This window comes from Strix uralensis, chromosome 16, assembly GCF_047716275.1.
Source record: "Strix uralensis isolate ZFMK-TIS-50842 chromosome 16, bStrUra1, whole genome shotgun sequence".
NCBI lineage: Eukaryota > Metazoa > Chordata > Aves > Strigiformes > Strigidae > Strix > Strix uralensis.
The window spans coordinates 12,523,382-12,543,490 of NC_133987.1; the positions used below are offsets into that span (position 1 = coordinate 12,523,382).

The window sequence follows — 20,109 nt, forward strand, 5'->3', positions numbered from 1 at the left end:
TATTTATAGACAAAAAGGTCTTTGCTTGTTACTGTAGTATTTGGGTGCTTGGCTCAGGCTTCCAAGCCGGAGGGGGGGTACAGACTGATCTGGTGAATCAGTATTTTTTACTCTCCTGCCAGACTGCTGAGTGACCTTGGGCAGTTTACAGCTGCTTCACCTCTCACCACCTCAGTTTCTGTAAAATTATCCTGTTTTACTTTGAATAGCACGTAGATATCGACTGATACAAGGACAGGGTGTTATTGCTTAAATGTGACTCAAATAAAGCCAATGCCTACAATCAAGAACCAGCAAGGCAGAGAAATTGAGAGAAAAGAGCAGAAATGTGAAATTGTTCCTCTGCCTCAGCTGTTCTCCCCCCACTGCCCTGACCACAGGCAATTACAGCTCAACTGCACCATCCGATTTACTCTGTGTCAGCCACGCTGAGAAGTTCAGGTAACCCCCCAAGGCATAGTAAGTGACATCTAAATAAGCCCACGCATGTTAGGATGAGTCTGTTTAAAGGTTACAGTTCTTCTGTGCTGAAGAAGGCACATTTCAGCGCAGACGTTTCCCTTTGGAAGGCTCTGGACATGGAAGCCTGGTGAGAAGGACAGCGTGCTCCCCACATTTGGGAAGGACGGGCATCAGCCCCTCCCCGCCGATAACGCCATGTCAGCTGTAGCTGCCCAGTTTCTCATTAGTGGTTTAAGTGAAAGCGTAAAACCACGGATGCACGATACAGCGTGGCTGCCAGGCACAGATGTGTCGCACAAATGTAGTCTAAGCAGTTGAAAAGGCAAACAAGTCTCTGCTGCTGCTGAACGTCATATGCTGAAGCTGACTGTCTGCCCCTTCTACAGATAACTCCTCCTGGAGTTTGTAGGAAGCCCTGTCCTCTGCATAAGGGTTACGACGGTCTCAGAGCTGAACTGTGGAGAAGCTGGAAAGCAGGAGACTAGCTGCGTGTTGGGAGGTGGGAGGCAGATACCGAGTGGTTCCCAGCATTGCCTTTGCAGGGCCTCATGCGCTCACAGGGCCTGCTCCTGAATTTTGCTGCATAAGAAGACTGTAAAATGTCACTTGCGCAATAAAGAGGCACTTAACATCCTTCTCTTCCAAATGTTTACCTGCTGTCTAAGGTAGCAGCAGGTTGGACGCACACATTCCGAGATTTGGTGAATGTATCCAGCCCACTGCAAAATCCCCAACTGGCACAGGGCTGCCAAACCTCTCCCCGCTGACATCCCGGCACTGGTCATAGCTGTGCCCAGGCGGCCCCCGCGCCTGGGGGGCGCCTTCCTGCCCGCGCTTCTCTCGCTCCCACTTGCGCGGCAGCGCAGCGCCCGGGCGCGCCTGCTCCCGCCTCTCCGCGTGTCCTGCGGTCACGTCACCTTGTAGCAGCACGTAGAGCTGCGACCACACGCGTGTCCGACCGGGAAAGTCTGCGCTCATAGAGGCGTATACGTGCCACACCGCACGGGCAGCCCCCCCCGGGTGTGCACAGCCTCGCCGTGCGGACACCCTTCTCCCCGGGGTACGCTCGGCCCCGCCGAGCCGAGCCGGGCCGGGCCGAGCCGAGCCGAGCCGTGCCGGGGCGGGGCGGTGGGAGGGGGCTGGCCGCGGGGCCGTAGCGCAGCGGGGCGGCGGGCGCAGAGCGCGGTGGGCAGCGCAGCGCTCCGCACCGCTCCGCACGCCGCGCACCGGAGTCAGGCGCTCCATGAGCCGCCGCCGCCGCGGGGGGGCTCGGCGCTGCCCTCACTCCCCGCCGCGGAGCCGCCGCGCCGCCGGTGCCGGGATGTGACTTGCGGCGGACTGGCGGACAGAGCTGCCCCGCCGCCCTCGGCCGCAGCAGCCAGCGGGTGAGTGAGGGGCGGGAGGGGAGACCGGTCCCGGCTCCGCGGGGCGGCCCCGGGGGGGGCAGAGTGGAGCCGCTCGCCCCGCGCCGCTCCGTGCGCTGCCCGCAGAAGGAGCCCGGTGGCCGGGAGCAGGCGGCAGGCTGGGTGTAGAAGTGCTGGGGGGGTGGGATTAGAGGGGATATAAGGGCAGGACGGGGGGGCTAGAGCAGGGGGCTGCGCGGCGGGGAACGGGGAAGGCGGCTGGTGGTGGAGTTCAGAGCCAGGATGGGGAAGGGGAGCGGGGACAGGCGGGGGAGGGAGAGGCTGGGGAAAGAAACCGGAGAGAGAAATGAGCGGAGGGACAAAAGAGAGGAGGCTGGAGTGGGATAGGCATCGTACGGGAAGAGGAGGAGGTTGCAGGCGGATTAAGGGGAGAGCGGAGAGGCGGCAGCTGCGCCCCGGCCTGCAAGGAGCGGGCTGCTCGGCTCCGCACCCGCGCTCGTACACGGGGTAGGTTGGCAGCGCCCGGCACCTCTGCGCGGGGCTCCGGCGCCTCCCGGGCGGGAGCTCCCGGGCAGCGGCGGCGGGTCGGGGCCGAGGGGCAAGGAAGGGGCTTTTGGTGGCCCCTCGCTGCTGTCGCCCGGTCCCGGGGCCGGTGGAGCCGGGGCTGGGGGTGCGCGGCGCTGGGCGCAGTGCAGTCCCGCAGGAGGGCTGCGCAGCGGCAGCAGTTTTCTCTCTAGTTAATAAAAAGCCCCTGTTTCTGTTACCTCTCCCCAGAGCCAAACAGCGATAGGATTTAGCACTTATGTGAACCCTTTGTTTACACCTGACCTAATGTTTATCCCGAGGCTAACAGGATTTCCTGCGTGCTGAACCTAACCGCCTAGGTTGGTGGTGATCGTCGCTGTAGTACTGAGTATCTATTTGCGGGTGATATGTTTGTACTCACCGGCAGTGAGTATCGATGCTGAGGTGTTCTCTCGCTGCAGTGGAAGAAATCAGGTGAAGGAAACCCATCTGTCATGAGGCTGTGACATGAATAGAAATAGTCTGAGAATTAGCAAAGAAAAGAAAAACATTGATTGCTATCAGTAGTATAATGAACATCTGGCATTATACTCAGAAGTATCTAGGCACAGGTGATATACAGAATCTGACCGAGGGGAATTGTGAGCACCTAGAACATTAGAAAGATCATTTCATATAATATTCAGCATTGCAAAGTATTTCTAAATGAAAACAGTACTTCTTCTACGTGTCCTTTTTGGAGTGGGGTCTTGTGTTCTGTAACTGTGTAGCTGGTACATGGATTGATGTGTATTATTCTAATGCAGGGGATGTTTAAATCACTGCTGTATTTTTGCATACAAAGCACAATCGCACTATTAATTATTATTCTGGAAATACATCTCTTCGGTAGTCTGATCTCGGCTTGGCTGGTGCTGCTCTGTTATCAGTCCTGAAGCTCCTTCTTCAGATCTGATCAAAAGGGGCTGGCAGAGATCCCATGCTGTGATTAATTCCTCACTCACTAGCATCTCTCCACAACACTTCGTGGTGGGGGCGGTTTTCTTTTGGAAATTGTACAGTGAACCAGTCTTCTGCCTATGTGTGGCAGAGCAGGTTACTATTTGTGTTACTATTGCTTTTATTTACTAGATTTTCTTCTCTGTGATTGGATGCATCTTCCTGTAGCGGTTGATGAACATTAGGACTCTAAAAAGGGGAACAGATAATACATCTAACCATGAACAGGCTAACTTAAATCTTTGCATGGTTACAGATTTATTCTTTATACTGTCTAGCAGCATACAGCAGTATCTTTTTGACCAGCTGGGAGATATTTGCAATCTTCGGTCAGAAGACTTTAGCTATTGAAAGCCTCATTGATTTTTAACTGTGACAACTTTTTGATGACAACTGTGAGATTTGCTGTTTCTGCTTAGTTGCTTGTAATTGTACTTTGTACCCGCTGGGGCAGCTTTGTGTCTGCCATTTCTGTAGTGATTCTACACCAGATAACATAGGGGACTTCACTCTGTTGAAAACAGTGGAGTTATTACTGTTGTCATTGAGAGCAGATTTTGGACCAACAGTTGGAGACTGCATTTGGAAGCTGTCCTGCTAATTTTTTGCTGCTTTTGCCTGAAATGTGTAAGGCTTATTGATTCATTTTAAGTGCTTGTGATTGCTCGTTGAGGTATGTTGGCGTAATAGTTTTAATGAATATAATTTTGGAGGGGGAAATCTCAAGCAGATTTCCTTTTGTATGAACAGTTCCATTCAGCTATGCGGGGGATATATCGGTGCCACTTACTATAACTGTGCTGGAATGTTTCTGTGACATTTCTGTATTACTGTTGCTGTAGCTCTCTGGTAATAGACGTGAAGTGCCAGTCAAATACAGCGCTATTGTTACTACTGTGAGGTTGCATAACTTCACTAAGAGCTAATCTAGACATAAAGAGGTAAAAATACTATTCCTTTACAGTTACTGATTTAGGTAACTACTGGCGATAACGTGCAGACAGAAGATTTTACTACAAAATCTTGAGAGACACAGGACTCTGCCATCTTCTGCAGTCTTGAGGAAGACACTGTTTTAATAAAAACCCTGTATTGATATACTTCTCTTTTCCAAAACAACTTTTCTGACAAAAAAACCTTTATAGCTTTCCCTTAAATTTATTCTATGGTTTCAGCTAAAGCAGTGGTATTCCCTTGCCAAACTTGTATGTTGTAATGCAATGTTTTCCCTTGTCTATACAGCTGTCTGAGTTCAGTGCTGAGTACCAGTGCTAGAAAGAGGATTTTGGCTGGTATCGTCACAGGGGATTGATTATTAACTTTGCCAGTTTTTACCTAGTCAGGCAGAAATATGTAGTAAACAGGTTGCAAACATGGCTATATCGATACAGTGGTGAAAAAAAGATTTCTCATTTAAAGATTTCGAGCCCTGCCTGCAAGCTTTGGTGTGGACAGGATCTACTGTTTAGCAAAACTTACTGACATTTGGTAGGGTTATGATTTCATGCCAAGAATACCTGTCAGCAGTCCTAGAGTGTTTTTGGTCAATATTATAGCTGTCTAGGAGCTTTCTAAGAGAACAACTCTTCATCTCCATCAGCTCTCCCAAAAGTAATTTCACAAATGGAAGTAACTTGGGAAAACTCCTCTTGAGTTGAACATCTCTGCCTTTCTGAATATATATTCTGTCTGAATTCTCAATATATTTCATCATAGCTTAATTCACCCTTTCCAAAAGAAACTACTTCTTCATGGAAGGGGAAATACTCAAAATTCATTAACCCTCCCTTCCCCCCTCCCAAACACTTCCAAATAGGAAGAGGAAACAAATGATGGGCTGACAATATGACTGCTTACCCATGCAGCACAATCTCCATGGAAACAGACTGTCCTAGAATAGCTCAATCACATGAGGGTTACATGACATGAATAAAGTAACCAGAAAACTGGAAAATATCTTAGAACTGGAGATACTTGCACTTAATTCATTAACCCCCAGGTCTTTGGAGAGTAGCTAATAAACAAAGCTAGTATTGAAACCAATTTAGTACATGCATATCATAATTTGTAAGCGATAGGATAGTGGAAAATTAACATGATCCTCACTTAAGGGCTGTTTATTGTTTCCAGTTTGGGTGGCATTTAGAATAAATTTTGAGTAATTTTCCATATGACGTCCTGCTGCTTGAAATTGGTACCAGTGGTCTGCAGCATTGCCTTAGTAGATCCTAGTGGATTTCCTCTCTTTGTGTCAGCAGACACTGACCGTTTCACACTTTTTAGGACATATTGAATATTCTAAAAGTAAATGCACTAGTTGAAGTAGGAACTGCCTGTGCATAGGAGGAATTGCAAAATTACCTTCAGAAAGTTTCCTTCTAGTTAATTATATACTCATGGGGCAAGGAGATTAATTGAGTGTAACCATATTCAATACAAAAAAGAATATATTTAATTGATGATTAGTTTTCTGTCTGTAAAGTCAGTGTTTTTAATGTGAGTGTTGTGACAGAGTAGTTGAGAAACATGTTATACAAATCAGATATAAACAAGTGAATATTCTACTGATTCACCATGAAGTAAATTACAGCTAGGTAGAAAAATAAATAAAAATCATTAGTCATTAGGGGCAGGTCATTGAATCATTAAAACATTGTAGCTCTTTCAACAGTGCAAGGATACTGTAATTTCTATGGGCAGGCAAAGATCATTGATTACCCTTTTCCTGTTTGTCCAATCCCAGATCACATTCTTTGTCACAGCTTCCACTTCTGAGATGAAGTTTTGTAATAACCTTTTTTGTCTGTTGTATGAATGAAGACCATAAAGTCATTATGCATTTATATTAGCACATTTGCTGTCTTGGTGCCTCTAATAGGAAACAGCATAATTTCCATCATCTGTCTCCTGGCAGAGGTCGAAAATGAGCATTGGTCATTACGCAGTGAAAGGGGAATGAACATTAGTTTGAAGATTGAGATCCTCAAGATTTAACTTTGGTCATTACAGGACTGTAATGCACAGGAAGAAACCCCATAGTTCTCAGTTGTAAGAGACTCCGTACTGTTTCAGACAGTCCACGTAAATAGTGTTTGTATTGGTTATGACTGATCACGTTCAATACAATATCGCACCAGTACTTTAAACCATTTTTAACTCTCATTAAACTTTTTGATGTTTTCATTAAATGCATTTCTTATGAAATATCTTTAGAAGGGTAATCATTTAGGGCTGTTTGTCTAACTTACAAAAGAGCTACCGTCAGTTTCTCTGCTTCTTGCTTTATATCTTTAACATGTCACGTGAGCTATGTGACTAACGTTATTGCCTCTATATGGTGCTTTTCTTCCATATGGTCATACCATGAAAATGGAAGTCTTACTCTGAACATTTTCATGCAAGTGAAGGTTAACAGCATCAAGTTTCATATCTGGTACATGTAGTTGTTCACTTGAGACTGCCCTTATAGGGCAGCTATCGCTGGGGCAGATTGTTCATTTAAAGGTTACGTTTTTAACGATCCCCTCCTTTGCCCTGCTTTGCTTAATAAAAGCAAATGCTGTAATGTATATCTTTTTAAAGCACCTAACCTGTGTTCTTCCTAAAACTTAAGTCGGGATTCATCCAGGCCTTCGGTCCTGATGGTCGAGTGGGATGTGTTGTGTTCCTAGAGAGTTTACTATTGTTCATTGTCTGGATCAGGGAAAGTGATGCTCTGTTTTTTGTTGGTTGTTTCCTTTGAATGGCTTTAGACTTGTGAAGAAGCACAATGAGTCATTCATTTTTGATTAGCTGATTGATGACACTGCATGTGTGCACCATTGTCACAGAATATGAGATTTCTCTAGCCAACCATTCCCATTTGCAAATGCAATCTTAATACCTGGGCTTTGGAAGACGATGAAAGGAGTGAATATTATAGCTGCCTATTGACTGAGCATGAAAACAAGATTTTTCTTTTTTTTTTTTAAAAAAAGCACATTGTTTATTTTCCTGAGACTGCTCTAGCCTTAAAAAAAAAAAAAAAAAAAAGGTTTTGACTCTGCCTTTATTCCAGTAAAAGGAGTAAGGCTGTGAAACAGTCTAATTATGATATAACTTACACTTGCATCACACCCAGTGCAATTTACACATACTTTAAGCACCTGAATTTGAACAATAAAGTACTGTTGATACTGTATTATTTTGCAACAGGATACATAATTTCTTCTGTTGTGTTTTAGGATATTTGCAGGGGCAGTGTTTGGAAATGTTTTCAATCTGTGCAAACACAGAAATGAGTCAGTTTGCATTCTGAGTACAACAGGCAAAAGCAGCTTTCTGGGAGGGCAGCAAAGGGGACTAGGCGTGGGCTATGCCAGCTGCAAATCCAGTGCAAAAACCCAGTAAACATGGGCTATTGAAACAAGCTGTGCTTCTAATTGCTGTGAAATCCTCTAAAGTGAACTGTAGCTAAACAAACAAATATTTTGTTGTCTCAGACAGAAAAATGAAAACCTACCCAGCCATTGGTTTCTTCCTCCTCTTCGTGATCAGCTATGGCTCTTCTGAAAACTCAAGTACATCTAGAGGGTGCGGACTGGATCTTCTCCCTCAGTACGTTTACCTGTGTGACCTGGATGCCATTTGGGGCATAGTTGTGGAGGCAGTTGCGGGGGCAGGTGTGCTGACCACGTTACTGCTGATGCTGATTTTGCTGGTGAGGCTGCCCTTCATCAAGGACAAAGAGAAGAAGAGTCCCCTGGGAATGCACTTCCTCTTTCTTTTTGGGACTCTCGGGCTGTTTGGGCTGACGTTTGCTTTCATCATACAAGAAGATGAAATGGTGTGCTCTACCCGAAGATTTCTATGGGGAGTTATCTTTGCTTTGTGCTTCTCGTGCTTGCTAGCTCAAGCCTGGAGACTTCGTAGACTAGTTCGACATGGGAAGAGTCCATCTGGCTGGCATCTAGCTGGTGTGGCAATCTGCCTGATGCTCGTTCAGGTCATTATTGCAACCGAGTGGTTAATACTGACAATTGTCAGAGATAACAAGTTGGCCTGCAGCTATGAACCAATGGATTTTGCTATGGCTTTGATTTATGTTATGTTCCTGATGGTATTTACCATGGGATTTTCTCTTTTCACTCTCTGTGGAAAGTTCAAGAAATGGAAGAAAAATGGAGTATGCCTCATTATAACACTTTTTTTTTCCATTCTGATTTGGGTAGCCTGGCTGACTATGTACCTCTTTGGTAATGCTGAGCTAAAGAGAAGAGACAAATGGAGTGATCCTACTCTTGCTATTGCACTGGTGTCCAGTGGTTGGGTGTTTGTTATTTTTCATGCCATCCCAGAGGTCCACTGTACCATCCTTCCATCACAGCAGGAAAACACTCCCAATTATTTTGATACTTCACAGCCAAGGATGCGTGAAACTGCTTTTGAGGAAGATATACAGCTTCCTCGGAGCTACATGGAAAATAAAGCCTTTTCAATGGATGAACATAATGCAGGTAAGAATTTACTATAGAGGACTGTATTTTTCTGTAGTAGCAAAGAAAATCATCTGTATGAGACATTTTTTGGGTGTTCAAAACAAGGGTCATTACAAATGCCGTATTTTGCACACTATATATTGTTCCCTTTTAAAATTTTCATTAAGATACAACTTAGTGGGGGGGAACATTAAAAAAACGCAATACAGAAAATGTGTTTGGTTTTTCTTTTGCATTTTGTGTGTTCATTGAAAAACTGAACAATTTCAAATGCAAAGCCAACAGTGAAAACTGAAAAAATTAATTGTGGGGAAAAATGAGCTCTGTTTTAAAATAGTTTAAAGGACATTTTTTGTCATTGTAAGTTAACATTTAATATGAAATATTTTCCAAAAACGCAAGAAAAAATCAAGTGCATGCTCTATGTTACAAAGCGCTCAGCCTCTTGAGCAATGAAATAATTATTATTAATTCTATTTCCATTAAAATGGGATTTAGTGCTTGACACTGTGAGGGAAGAAAATGCAAAGTGGCATATAGACAAGTTCAAAGACAGTCATTGTTCTGAAGGCTCTAACATTTGAACAGATTATGCATAAGAGGTTTCAAGGTAATGGTTGCTTTCCTTGTCATCCCACTGTTGGGTGACAGAGAACAATGGGTGATGACACATCATTAAAATTTGCAGTGAAAATGTTTTTGAGTGATTACTGAAAGGGCAAGCAACAACTGGTTGCTTAAGAGATCCAAACTGTTGTAGAACATTTAACCTGTATCAGAAGATGTGCTGTCCCACAGTTGGATAAAGGATTTTGTTACTAGTCAAACTGCCTTTTATTCACTCTACTTGAGGACTTTGCTATCCCAGCCAATAGTTGCGAGATTGCTTTGGCAGCCCCCAAAAGGAGGCTTGGGGCATGTTGTCCAGGCACTTCACCTTCCTATTCATCTTTATGTATCCTTGATTTCCTCTGGGTTTGATTTTTTTTCCTCTGGATATAGACCAGATGTGGAGGAAAATGGCACTCTTGTTTGGCACAATGTTGGGTCAGGAAGGCATTTTCCCTCTAAGTGTGTTAGCAGGAGCTTTAAAGGTCTCCTAAGTACAGAAGCTTCAAACACAAAGGAGTTAAGATCCTGCAAGTATATACCAAGCACAGTGGTAAAACAAACAAAATCACATGGATAAAAGCATGAATGTTTATTACTAATGTTCCAGAGCAGCAGAGGCAGCTTGACGATGGACTGTAAAAGCACTCATCTTTTTTTTTTTTTTTTTTTTTTCTCCTCTCCCCTGTCCTCCATCTCCCATTAACTTAATTTCGTAGTAAGGTAACTGCAGTGGCTTCAGTAGAGCTATTTCTGTCTAAGGCAGATCTAAGAACAAAATTAGATCTTTCACTCTATTATTCTCATTCATGCATACATTTTAAAAAAGAACTGGAAGCTCCTTTTTGATCTAATCATTCAGTGATTAAGTTTTTTAGTGAAATGGATAGACATATGATAGCTATAAAATCAGTGTCTAACAGTGCAGTTTCTGTTCTGTTTTAATCTATCTGAATCTTATGCAGTGCAACACAAAATAGATTTCCTTATCTGATGCCCTTATTAATATTTATCGTAATAAATGTGTGTCATTCCAATTCCTATGGCTTGTGGGAGAAGGATACATACATTTTTAATAAATCAAAACAGATTCATTATTCCTTTGCAGAGATTCTTTAAAGACTTATGACAACAGTATTTGGAGACAAAACTTACCAGTATGGTAGAGGCTTAAAGTAAATATAGGTCATAATATTCAAGTCACATATTATGGCTGCTGAAGTGTTAATTTAAGTCAGATCACTGTGCTGATGATTGTCAGTGGCTAAGCACCTGGAATCTATTAGCAATTGGCTCTCTGCAGGTATGTAGAGAATGTTCTTTTATTCATTTAATTAACCTTAATTCAAGAATTCATCATTAAGAGTTCGGAAATTAAAGGAAGGGTACTTTCTTCAATTATACTTAAGGATGATGTTTAAAAATGTAAGAACTACTGGTTGTAAAATTTTGGATGACACAATAACGAGAAAACAGTTCCCTGACTGTAATATTTGTTTTAGTAAGTAGTTAGCTTTAAATAGAAAACATGCTTGGATAACAAGAATTAATGGAAAATATGTTTATTTCCATTAATACTTGTATAAAGTAATTTAGTAATTTTGCCTCCTTTAAGATTTTAAGCAGCATTTTAAGAGTCTGAACTACCTTTCAACTATAGGTTCAAACAAGCATCTGTTCTCCAAGTCTCTCTCTTTCTTAGCAAAACATAGCTCCAAGTTATACATAACAAGAGCTGTTCTATTCCAGGAATATCATTAAGCATTAATAAAATGAATTTAAAGTCAGTTATTTAAACATCATTTAAGCAACATACTAACCTTGGGTTTTAATATTCATATGATAGATAAGTTGAAATATCTACTTAGAAGAGTTATTTTCATACCTGTGTCTTGTAAAAATGTTAGCAAAGTGTTTAGAAACGCTGGAAAAAGGCAACTTGAATGAGTTCTCAGTGCTCTCTGGAAGGGCAATGCACGCTAGTAGGACAATTTCTGTAAGGCAAAGAGAATTTGCTTTATATGTGAAAAATCTGAATGCAAAATATAGAATGCTACAGCTGTCAAGAAACCCATGCCTAAGCAGCTCTGGTACTCACTGAATTTCATTTAATAACTTTTAGTAATAGAAGTCACCCTCAGAGCCAATGCCTAAAACCAAAGTTAACAAAATTTAAAACATATTAAAAGGAGACTTTGACATGACATTTTCTCAAATCTTCTTGGCACGGTTTTGTTTTTAATCCTATACATACTCTACGCAAGTAGATGAATTTAATAGTAATGGAAAAAGTACAAGGAAAAATGGTAAAACAGGTGTGATAAATTCCAAAATTAGTATTTTGTCCACAAGCTTTGTCTCTGATTTTGATATTAAAAGAATTTTAGACATATTGCAATAATAGGGAAGGAAAATTTAGCAATATGAAACTGAATTTACTGGTTCTTTAAGATAACTTTGAAATTACCATAGAAATTTTGTGTAAATATTTTAATGACAGTATGCATTATATATTTTTCTTCATGTGTACTAGCAAATACCAGCACAATCATTTGTGTTTAATACACAATAAGAAGCCAACCTACAAAGAAAGACTACTACTGACCCTCAGATGGTTAAATATAAACTAAAAAATATATAATTCTAGTTTAGAATTATTTTCTAAATACTGGAATTTTCATCTTTTGTTCTCCTAGTGTTCTGCAAAAATATCTAATTCTAAAATACAGAGCAAGTGACGATCTGTGTGTATCTGAAGTCAACAACTGAGCATTTGCAGGGCTGGATTTCTGAATTTCTGTGCTAAATCAATACTGTTCTTCACCTCTGTGCACAGCTCCCAAAGAGAGGAGTAGCAGTGGATAGAGGACGGCATATGGCAATAGGATCCATTTAAATCTTGTTCCACACAGAGCAACTCAACTATATTAAATCCTGACTTCATTAAAGTCTGTGATGAAATTCCTGTAAACTTCAGCTCATTCACGATTTCAGCCAGAGTGTAGAACTGTAATTTGAATTAAATCAAGATACATTCTTGCCCCAGGTGCCTGAACTAGGCATGTTTCTATCGACCAGCTCACAGATGAGTATTGCCCATTGTAACCACGCAAGTCCTGTGGATAAATGAGCTCTGTTCTCTGGCCACATCTGAATTCAGTGAAGCTGTTATTTACCCCCAAAGTAAAAAGAGAGTTTGTATGTGCCAATCCCCGGACTGGTTTAGAGAGAAAACAGCGTATCCCTAACTATGCATATCTCTCATTCAGAATATACATCTTGAATCCAAAATTGTGCTAAAATTAATGGAGAGACTGATGTATTTCTGGTATAAACATTCAGAAGGACAATCAGTATCTTCTCTTTTGCTTCAGTCATTTGAAATGTTTAAGCTATTCGAAAGCAATATTTACTTCATAATTCTAGTTTCTCAGAGTAAATATAATCTGAAACATCTGGAAAAATCCTTATACACTAGTCATGCTGAAGTAATGCTCAGGGGCGTTGTGAGCATGCTTACTGGCTCGAGCAATGTTTTGGATCCCTGTCCTCTGAATTTGATAGAAAGCAAAATGTAATATCATTTTACTTAACCCTACAGTATCCAGAGCAATATAGTAAGCACTTTGCAAAATACACTGGGCAAGATACATCAAAGGTTCAGTGATTGAAAACATTTAGGTCCTATTGAAATGAGACAAAGCAAACTTCAAAAATTTGGTTCCAATAAATTTTTTCCCATTCCACAGCAAACAGTTAATTTTATGTAAAACTGGTTCTTCTGAGATCATCCCCAACTATATAAGAAAAACTGCTGTTCAAAAGCAGTGTGAAAACTGGTATGGCAGCACGAAAGTTAAAATCAATGGCAAAGTTCTCAATAACTAAACTGGAAGCAAGATACTTATGTTGTGCATCTCCTTTGAAATCATATTAATTGTGTTCCTAAGAACAATCTCTCTTTTCCAAACACAGCGCTAAGAACGGCAGGATTTCGAAACGGCAGTTTGGGAAGCCGACCTAGTGCTCCTTTTAGAAGCAATGTTTATCAGCCAACTGAGATGGCAGTTGTGCTAAATGGTGGGACTGTAAGTATCAAAATGTGATGATCTAAGAAATCTTTGATATACACTGCTATATACAACCACTACTAATTGAAAAACCTGCTTTTAGCTTATTCACAGCAGGAGGGAAAGCTATAAATGAAAACTCGGGCAGCAAGTATGCATGTAATGCTTCCCTTCCCTCTAGAAAAGATGTAATTAGCAAGTATTTTGCATTTCTTTACTTGGCCAATCACATTTTGCAGTGTGGCTTGAGTGAACCAAGTTCTTCGGTGAGACTACATACTCAGTGGCCCTTTCAAATGAAATCTGTGTAAGGTATTTAACATAACTATTAAGTGACATAATTTCTAACCTGATTTTTTTTCAAGATGATGCAAGTCAAACAAATGTTTACAGGCCAGTATGTTACTTTAAATAAGAATCATTGTTGCAGATAGTGGTGGTCTCTCACATACCTCTGATTTTCTTGTAAAATGTATGTAATTCTAAGTTACAGATGTGTACGTCTCTGGGAAAGGGATTCATAAAAGAGGAATACAGAATATTTTAATGTTAATAGCATTGACTTTTCTTTCTTAGACAATAGTTTGGCATGCCATTCTTTGATAGATCTGTTTTTCTGCAGCCTGGTTGGTGTAAGAATGGCTTGGTGATCTGATGCCAAACAGACCTTCTAAATGTTTTTCACATGCTGTGTAATTTGCACTTGAAGACATTTCATATGGCAGGCATACTGTTGAAAAGGAAGAATTTTCATCCCCATAATTTTCATGCATACCTACATGCTTCTTAAAAATCTACCCATGAGCCAGTTTTTACTCATGTGAGTTGGGTTTTCTTTATTTTTAATCATGAGCTGAGTCCATAACTCAACCTCTACATTTTAAACTAAATAACGTGAACTGATTGCAGGTCTCTTTCTGTTTTTAAATAAGTAAAGTTTTGGTCAATTTTAGTGAAGAAGAGGGACTAGATTCAAGGATTCTCCTGTGTGAGTATGACAGTGGGAAACATAATAACTTGAATAAAACGAAAAGGCTTGTGCTTTGCTGTCAGTAATGAATAGCATCCTTCTGATGTTTGGATTCATCTATGCATATGTTTTCTGATACCAGAATATGCAGCTCAGGGAAAAGGCAGTTTAAGGATGAGAAGCTAGAGAATTTGTTTTGAGGGGTTTGGGGTTTTTTTGTTTAGTTTGCTTTGGTTTGAGGTGGATACAAAGCTTAATGGAGAACAGCGGATAGAAAAATGAGAGATTAATGTGTATATATAGTCATGGTTTTTACAGAGAGCTAAATGTACTGTATGGATGGAAGATGAGTTTCCTTCTGTCACTTCACTCTGGAACTACTGTCTGGAAAGCTGACATGTACATGTAGCATGATAACACTGATTTTTGAACAGACTAGATCTCTCAGTTATGGGTTTATTATCCTTATTTCCAGATACCAACTGCTCCGCCAAGTTACACTGGACGACACCTCTGGTGAAAGGCTGTAGGCTGTAGAGAATGAGAATCCTTGTTGCAGATGTTGTTCCCTGGCAGTGTGTCTTTGAGGGAGGAATCCATAACAGTACCAGAACAAAGCAACAAAGCATCCAGGAGCTTTCGAAATCCTACAGAGGATTTTGTCTAAATGTGAACACCACTGAACTGATAACTGCAAAAACAAAATTGTAAAACTGAAGCTGAATCTGATTTAAAATAGAAGTAGGCACACCTTAAATTGGAAGAGGGGGATATTGTATTCTGAAATGTAAGATATTCTCTAGTCTGTAACTAGTGTGCAAGGCAAGCCTGTTTTTGTTGGTTGCCAGTTGCTTGCAAAATACCCTCCTCGCACCTAAACTTAATTCATGTTGCCACAAGAGATTGCCACTACAGTGTGAAAACATGCAGGATTTCTTTCCATTTTGCTCCTTTTCCCTTCATTTCAAATGTCATAAGAAGTACCTTGTTTGCTTCATTATCTAGCTGTACTGTACAGTCATGTAGCATCATGTGTAGTCAAGCATTGTCACTCTGTGGCAACTAAATTACCATTACGCTGTAGACTGGTACTGCTTCTCTTTAAAAAGCTGGTGTAGGAAATGCAGTTTTGGAGGGATGAAAGGTCTGTGCATGTTTCATGCGAGTTACGGAGCTTCTTGAGGCAGAGAGAAAAAGTGTAGGTCCAGCACAGAGGCAGCTCTCCTCAGCCGCATGGGATCAAGTCCCCGTTATTCCAGCCTCAATCCCGGGTGCGAGCAAAGAGCCGCGTGCTCTCACGTCTCCTACAGACGAAGCCATTAAGTGAGACTTTGGAGGGATATACTTTTGCAAAGACTTAGCTAGGGAGAGAACGTGACTCGAGTTTGCCAGGAGTTCGTTGTGATGGTGGATTAAAGGCAACCCACTGTAATGCCTGAGCCAGCCTGTTCTGTTGGGCTGATCTTGTCAAGCAGGAAAACGGTGGCAGCTGAGAAGTACTGACCACCTCTGAGGAGAAACTCGGCAGCAGATAGGGTCAAGACCTCCCTTTCTAATCCCTGTTCATATGAGTAGTCCCCTTGACAGCAGTTGTTTGTGCATTTAAATGTGGTTGTGCATTTCAGTGCCTAGCTAGTAGAATCTCCGTGCTGGAGGTGGTTTGTTGTTGTTTTTGTTTTTTTTAAGGTGGTTTCTTCCCTACTCCTCCCCCTCCCCTCCCCTTTTTGAGTTGATATAAGGCAGACTCTCAAAGCTTTTTATCTTTGTTTTCTCCAGGTTATTTAAAAGGTTCCCATTGCCCATTGTTTGTGCCATGTTTTTTCATTATGTTTAAGCAATCATTCCTTTATTTAACATTTAATACATATCGGACATTGAAAACATCATTGTATCCTCACTGTTTGGCCAATGTTAATCTTAGCTTTCCTCGATACTAAAAGCTAATTGTTTTTACTTGAGGGCATAGGAAACATGTAACAATTAAACTTTGCATATGCTGTAATAAAAATATATATTTTCAAACTAAAAAAATATAATGTACAAATAACCTAATAGCTTAGTAGCTTCACAGAAGGAAGTTACTTGCTGTATACTGCAAAAGAAAGACAAGCTTTTTATTTTTCAAGAGTCTTCCTGATTCTTCATTTACCTCCATTTCTACTGAATTAGGAACCTAGTCCTGCAGACTTGTACTCCCATGAGTAGTTCCATCGACACCAGTAGGTCTACATACAGGTACAGAGGCTGCAAGACCAGACCCTAAGTGTTGCACACAGATAGATATGTATATATATACAGAAAAAATATATATCGCCATTCTTGCCATGATCATCTTATGGGGTTTTATTTCAAAGCCCTTCTCTTCCAGAAGCAAAGTTTTTCTATCATGCATGGAGTAAAAGAGTATGTTAGCTCCCCCCTGCCCTTCCCTCCTTGAGGCAAAGGAAGCATGTGCTTGTTTTAGGGATTGCTTATTTTATTTTGTAAGTAACTAGATGGCCTTAGTAACCAAGTAGGGTAGGGGTGGATATTGCATGCTATCCAGCAACTTAGAAGTACATTTTGTTTGTTTTAAGCAAAGCTTTGATCAAATAAGATAGTATTTAAAATAATGATAGTTACCCAGAAGATGCATCATTTGGAACAATAAAAACCCTATTACCATCACTTGCCTGCAGAATTTTGCTTTTAAAAACCAATTAAAAAAAACCCCTCATAAAATTCTATTGTAAAAACATATAAGATGACCATGGCATAAATGGTAGGACAGCTTTCTTTTAAAAAGCTTAACATGCTACAACCAAGATTTATGAATTATAATACACATTTTACAGACTTTGGACAAAATCTGTACAAGATATAGTTATCTTAAGAAATGTTTTTTTCTTTTTCTAGATGTGACTGAATTGATAATAGAGTTCCCAATCCTGCTCCTGATGATGTTGTTTGGAATTTGAGGCCTTATGCAAAGATATGGCCAGATCCTACAAACTGCTACTCATGTGACTAGTCTCATTGGGTTAGTCATGTGGACTATTCACAAAATTAAAAATTAGCAGGATTGGGTTTAATTTGTGGTGGTTAAGGTGTGGCAATAGATTAGGAGGGTCTTTATTTTCCAACTTTATACAATTAGTAATAAGCAACTTTTTTTGTAAGTCACTAGTCTGTGATGTAAAATGCCCCAAATAAAACTGTAATTGAAGAAAGGCACCTTTATGTTAACTTATATTTTTGTTACAGTAAACAAATTGTTTACTTTTGCCTTTTATGGAAGTTATCTAGAATGTAGAGCATCTGTGAACAACAATAAGTAAGTAAGCACAAGCCTTTCGCAGTTCAGTTAATTATAATTAGCTTTTATGCTATAAAAGCTACTATGTTGTCTCTTGATGGTTATGTGCTCATGCTGTTTCCATGCAGAAAAATGAAATTGTAAAGCATCTGAAAAAACTACTACCATAACAAGATTTATAATAACTAGCTTTTGATCAATGGCTGGAAAAAAGTTCAAAGCCATTCTTTACAGATCCTCTCCTTGCTTTCAGAGGAGTTGAGGGTGTTTGACACTTGCCAGATACTATATAGTATCTTCAGAAGAACACTCTCAATACATACAGTTGTTTCTATAAACAAGGTACATGAAACACTATAGAACGAGATGTTTCTGGTTTTAGTCTAAACATAGGCATCTTGGTTGGCTTTGTTTGAGCTTGATGCCTTGGGTCTAACCAAAGGCCATGCAAAAGGGAGCATTGTAGCTTTTATAATAAAACAATTGGACTATTCTACCAACTTACAGGATTACAAAGCAGGTGCTTTTTATTAATTGATGAGAGCTAAAGCTCATTTTTGATAGATAATATATATTTATTAAATGTATTAATGTGTGTTTTATAACGTACCCTTTTTTCCGCTGATTGTTGCATACTGGTATCTTACTAAGTACATCTTTAAAGGATTTTCAAGACAATCAATGTGTACCATGATGACTGTACATAAGTATACAAAACTACAAAGGTTGTAAAGCATGGGCAAATGTTTTATTTTCAAAATGCTGTTCTTAACAAGAATAAAGGCTTTACTATTTACTTACAATGTTTGTGTTAACTTGGTGTTAAAATCCACATAAACTTTTTCCATTACAGTAAACTAATAGTGGTACAGACAGCATTGTCCTGTGGTGATACTGTGGGTGCAATTCTGCACTATAAGCTAAGTTAAACTAAAGGAAGCCAGCTCCTAGAGGCTAGGGCCATGTTCTTCCACCTTTGTGGGGATGTGGCCATTTAACCTTAGCTCAGACACCTATCAAGCCCACGGTGAGCCAGTCAAAGAGCTAAGCAGCCAAACTCTTAAAACTACATGTGCTACTTTTTTTTCCAGTTGGCTCAGCAGTTTCCTGTACTGGCTCAAGTGTTAGTGCTAATGAAAAGGAGGGGATAGGGTCATACAGCTGAAGAATGCAGGTTGAGAGTTTTTTCTTCAAATGGTTTGATTTTCCTGATCTGGTGCAACAACCAGCATCACCAACCAGGAAAAAAATGAGGGGTGGGTACTGGTATAATAGTGAAGACAAAGTCTGTGTAAGTGATGGAAGAAATCCATGTTGAACCACAGCAAGACTTGGAGGGTGTCTGTATTATCATGCTTTCATTCAAAACAACTAGACCTTTGTTTTACTTGTATGGAATTAGTAGTAGAACTGCAAATACCTTCTCCAATTGTGAAATTATAAAGGTGCAAATAGAACTATGCTTGACAAGACTGAGTTTAAAAAAATAATGAGGGCTTCTTAGCAAGGGGCCCCATCTGATTTTTATTCTGCTTGTACCTTATTTAAGTACACATACACAAGATAGCTGAAAATGCTATCACTGTGATCTTAATTTTACACTTTCTCAGCACACGTGCTAAGTGGTAACAAAAGGGCCTTTGACTTTTTTCCTCTGCAGAAATGCAGAGCAACCCTAGCTCTCATTGCCTTCAGTTGAAATTGCAGATGCACAGCCTTTCTGAAACTTAGACTGTTATGAACAGAGCTTGGATTTGTGTAAATTGTCACAGCTCTGCAGAAGTCAATAAAGCTACTCCAGTTTATACTAACTGGACTTAGTTTTAACACATGCATACATGTGGGTGTAACCCCACTTATCCAGAGTTTTGTCCCTGTTGGAAAAGCTTGCAAGTGAGCATTCAGGAATACAAGATAAACAGCAACTCAAAAATTTTGGCTAAATGTGCACAATTGCATCTGTTTTAACAGAACTGTGCTCACTTACACTAGGACTAAATTTTTGTCTTGGCATGCTGGGTCCTTACATAATCTCCCTTTGATTTACAGTACCTCACATGTAAAAGTAAAACTGTAGTGCTAAGAGTGTTTCTAAATCAGTACCACAAAGTTTAGTCCATGAGCTCTGTGTTTTGTGATATTGGTGAGAAAACTAAAATTGAGATGTTGAATGATCTTGTGTGGGTTCTTCCAAGTCTTCCCATTTGCTTCCCACTGCAACCATACAAAATAAAACATTAAATACTTAACTTCCCAAAACATCCACAGAAACAAAAAAGTAAACATCCATACTTCCACAGCAAATACTCTGTTGTTCAAGATATAAATAAATAAAAAT

At 40.5% G+C, this 20,109-nt stretch overlaps 2 protein-coding genes across 6 annotated transcripts in view; one reads left to right on the forward strand and one right to left on the reverse strand.

Moving 5' to 3' along the window:
• The first annotated feature begins 1,622 nt into the window (after positions 1-1,622).
• On the forward strand, positions 1,623-18,574 carry GPRC5B (G protein-coupled receptor class C group 5 member B). Of its 5 annotated transcripts, none has more exons than XM_074886045.1 (4): positions 1,623-1,847; positions 7,832-8,845; positions 13,412-13,524; positions 14,952-18,574. In XM_074886045.1, exons 2-4 carry the CDS (start codon positions 7,840-7,842, stop codon positions 14,994-14,996), a joined length of 1,164 nt encoding a protein of 387 aa, XP_074742146.1. In that variant the 5' UTR covers positions 1,623-1,847; positions 7,832-7,839; the 3' UTR covers positions 14,997-18,574. The 5 variants fall into 5 exon arrangements, with proteins under 5 accessions (XP_074742146.1, XP_074742148.1, XP_074742149.1 ...); XM_074886047.1 differs by lacking the exon at positions 1,623-1,847 and adding an exon at positions 2,239-2,333; XM_074886048.1 differs by lacking the exon at positions 1,623-1,847 and adding an exon at positions 3,816-3,977 and having other exon boundaries at positions 17,372-18,574.
• The window catches only part of IQCK (IQ motif containing K), a 44,359-nt gene continuing 42,747 nt past the window's right edge, over positions 18,498-20,109 (reverse strand). Inside the window, exon 9 of the mRNA XM_074886049.1 lies at positions 18,498-19,985. Within this exon, the coding sequence (XP_074742150.1) occupies positions 19,924-19,985 (62 nt within the window). The 3' untranslated portion in view covers positions 18,498-19,923. The remainder of the gene's footprint in view (positions 19,986-20,109) is intronic.

Bases quoted from the DNA above. Each gene is read 5' to 3' on its own strand.
- GPRC5B (XM_074886044.1), top strand. The intron at 8,846-13,411 runs GTAAGAATTTAC...TTCCAAACACAG, and splicing joins AATGGATGAACATAATGCAG to CGCTAAGAACGGCAGGATTT. The intron at 13,525-14,951 runs GTAAGTATCAAA...CCTTATTTCCAG, and splicing joins TTGTGCTAAATGGTGGGACT to ATACCAACTGCTCCGCCAAG.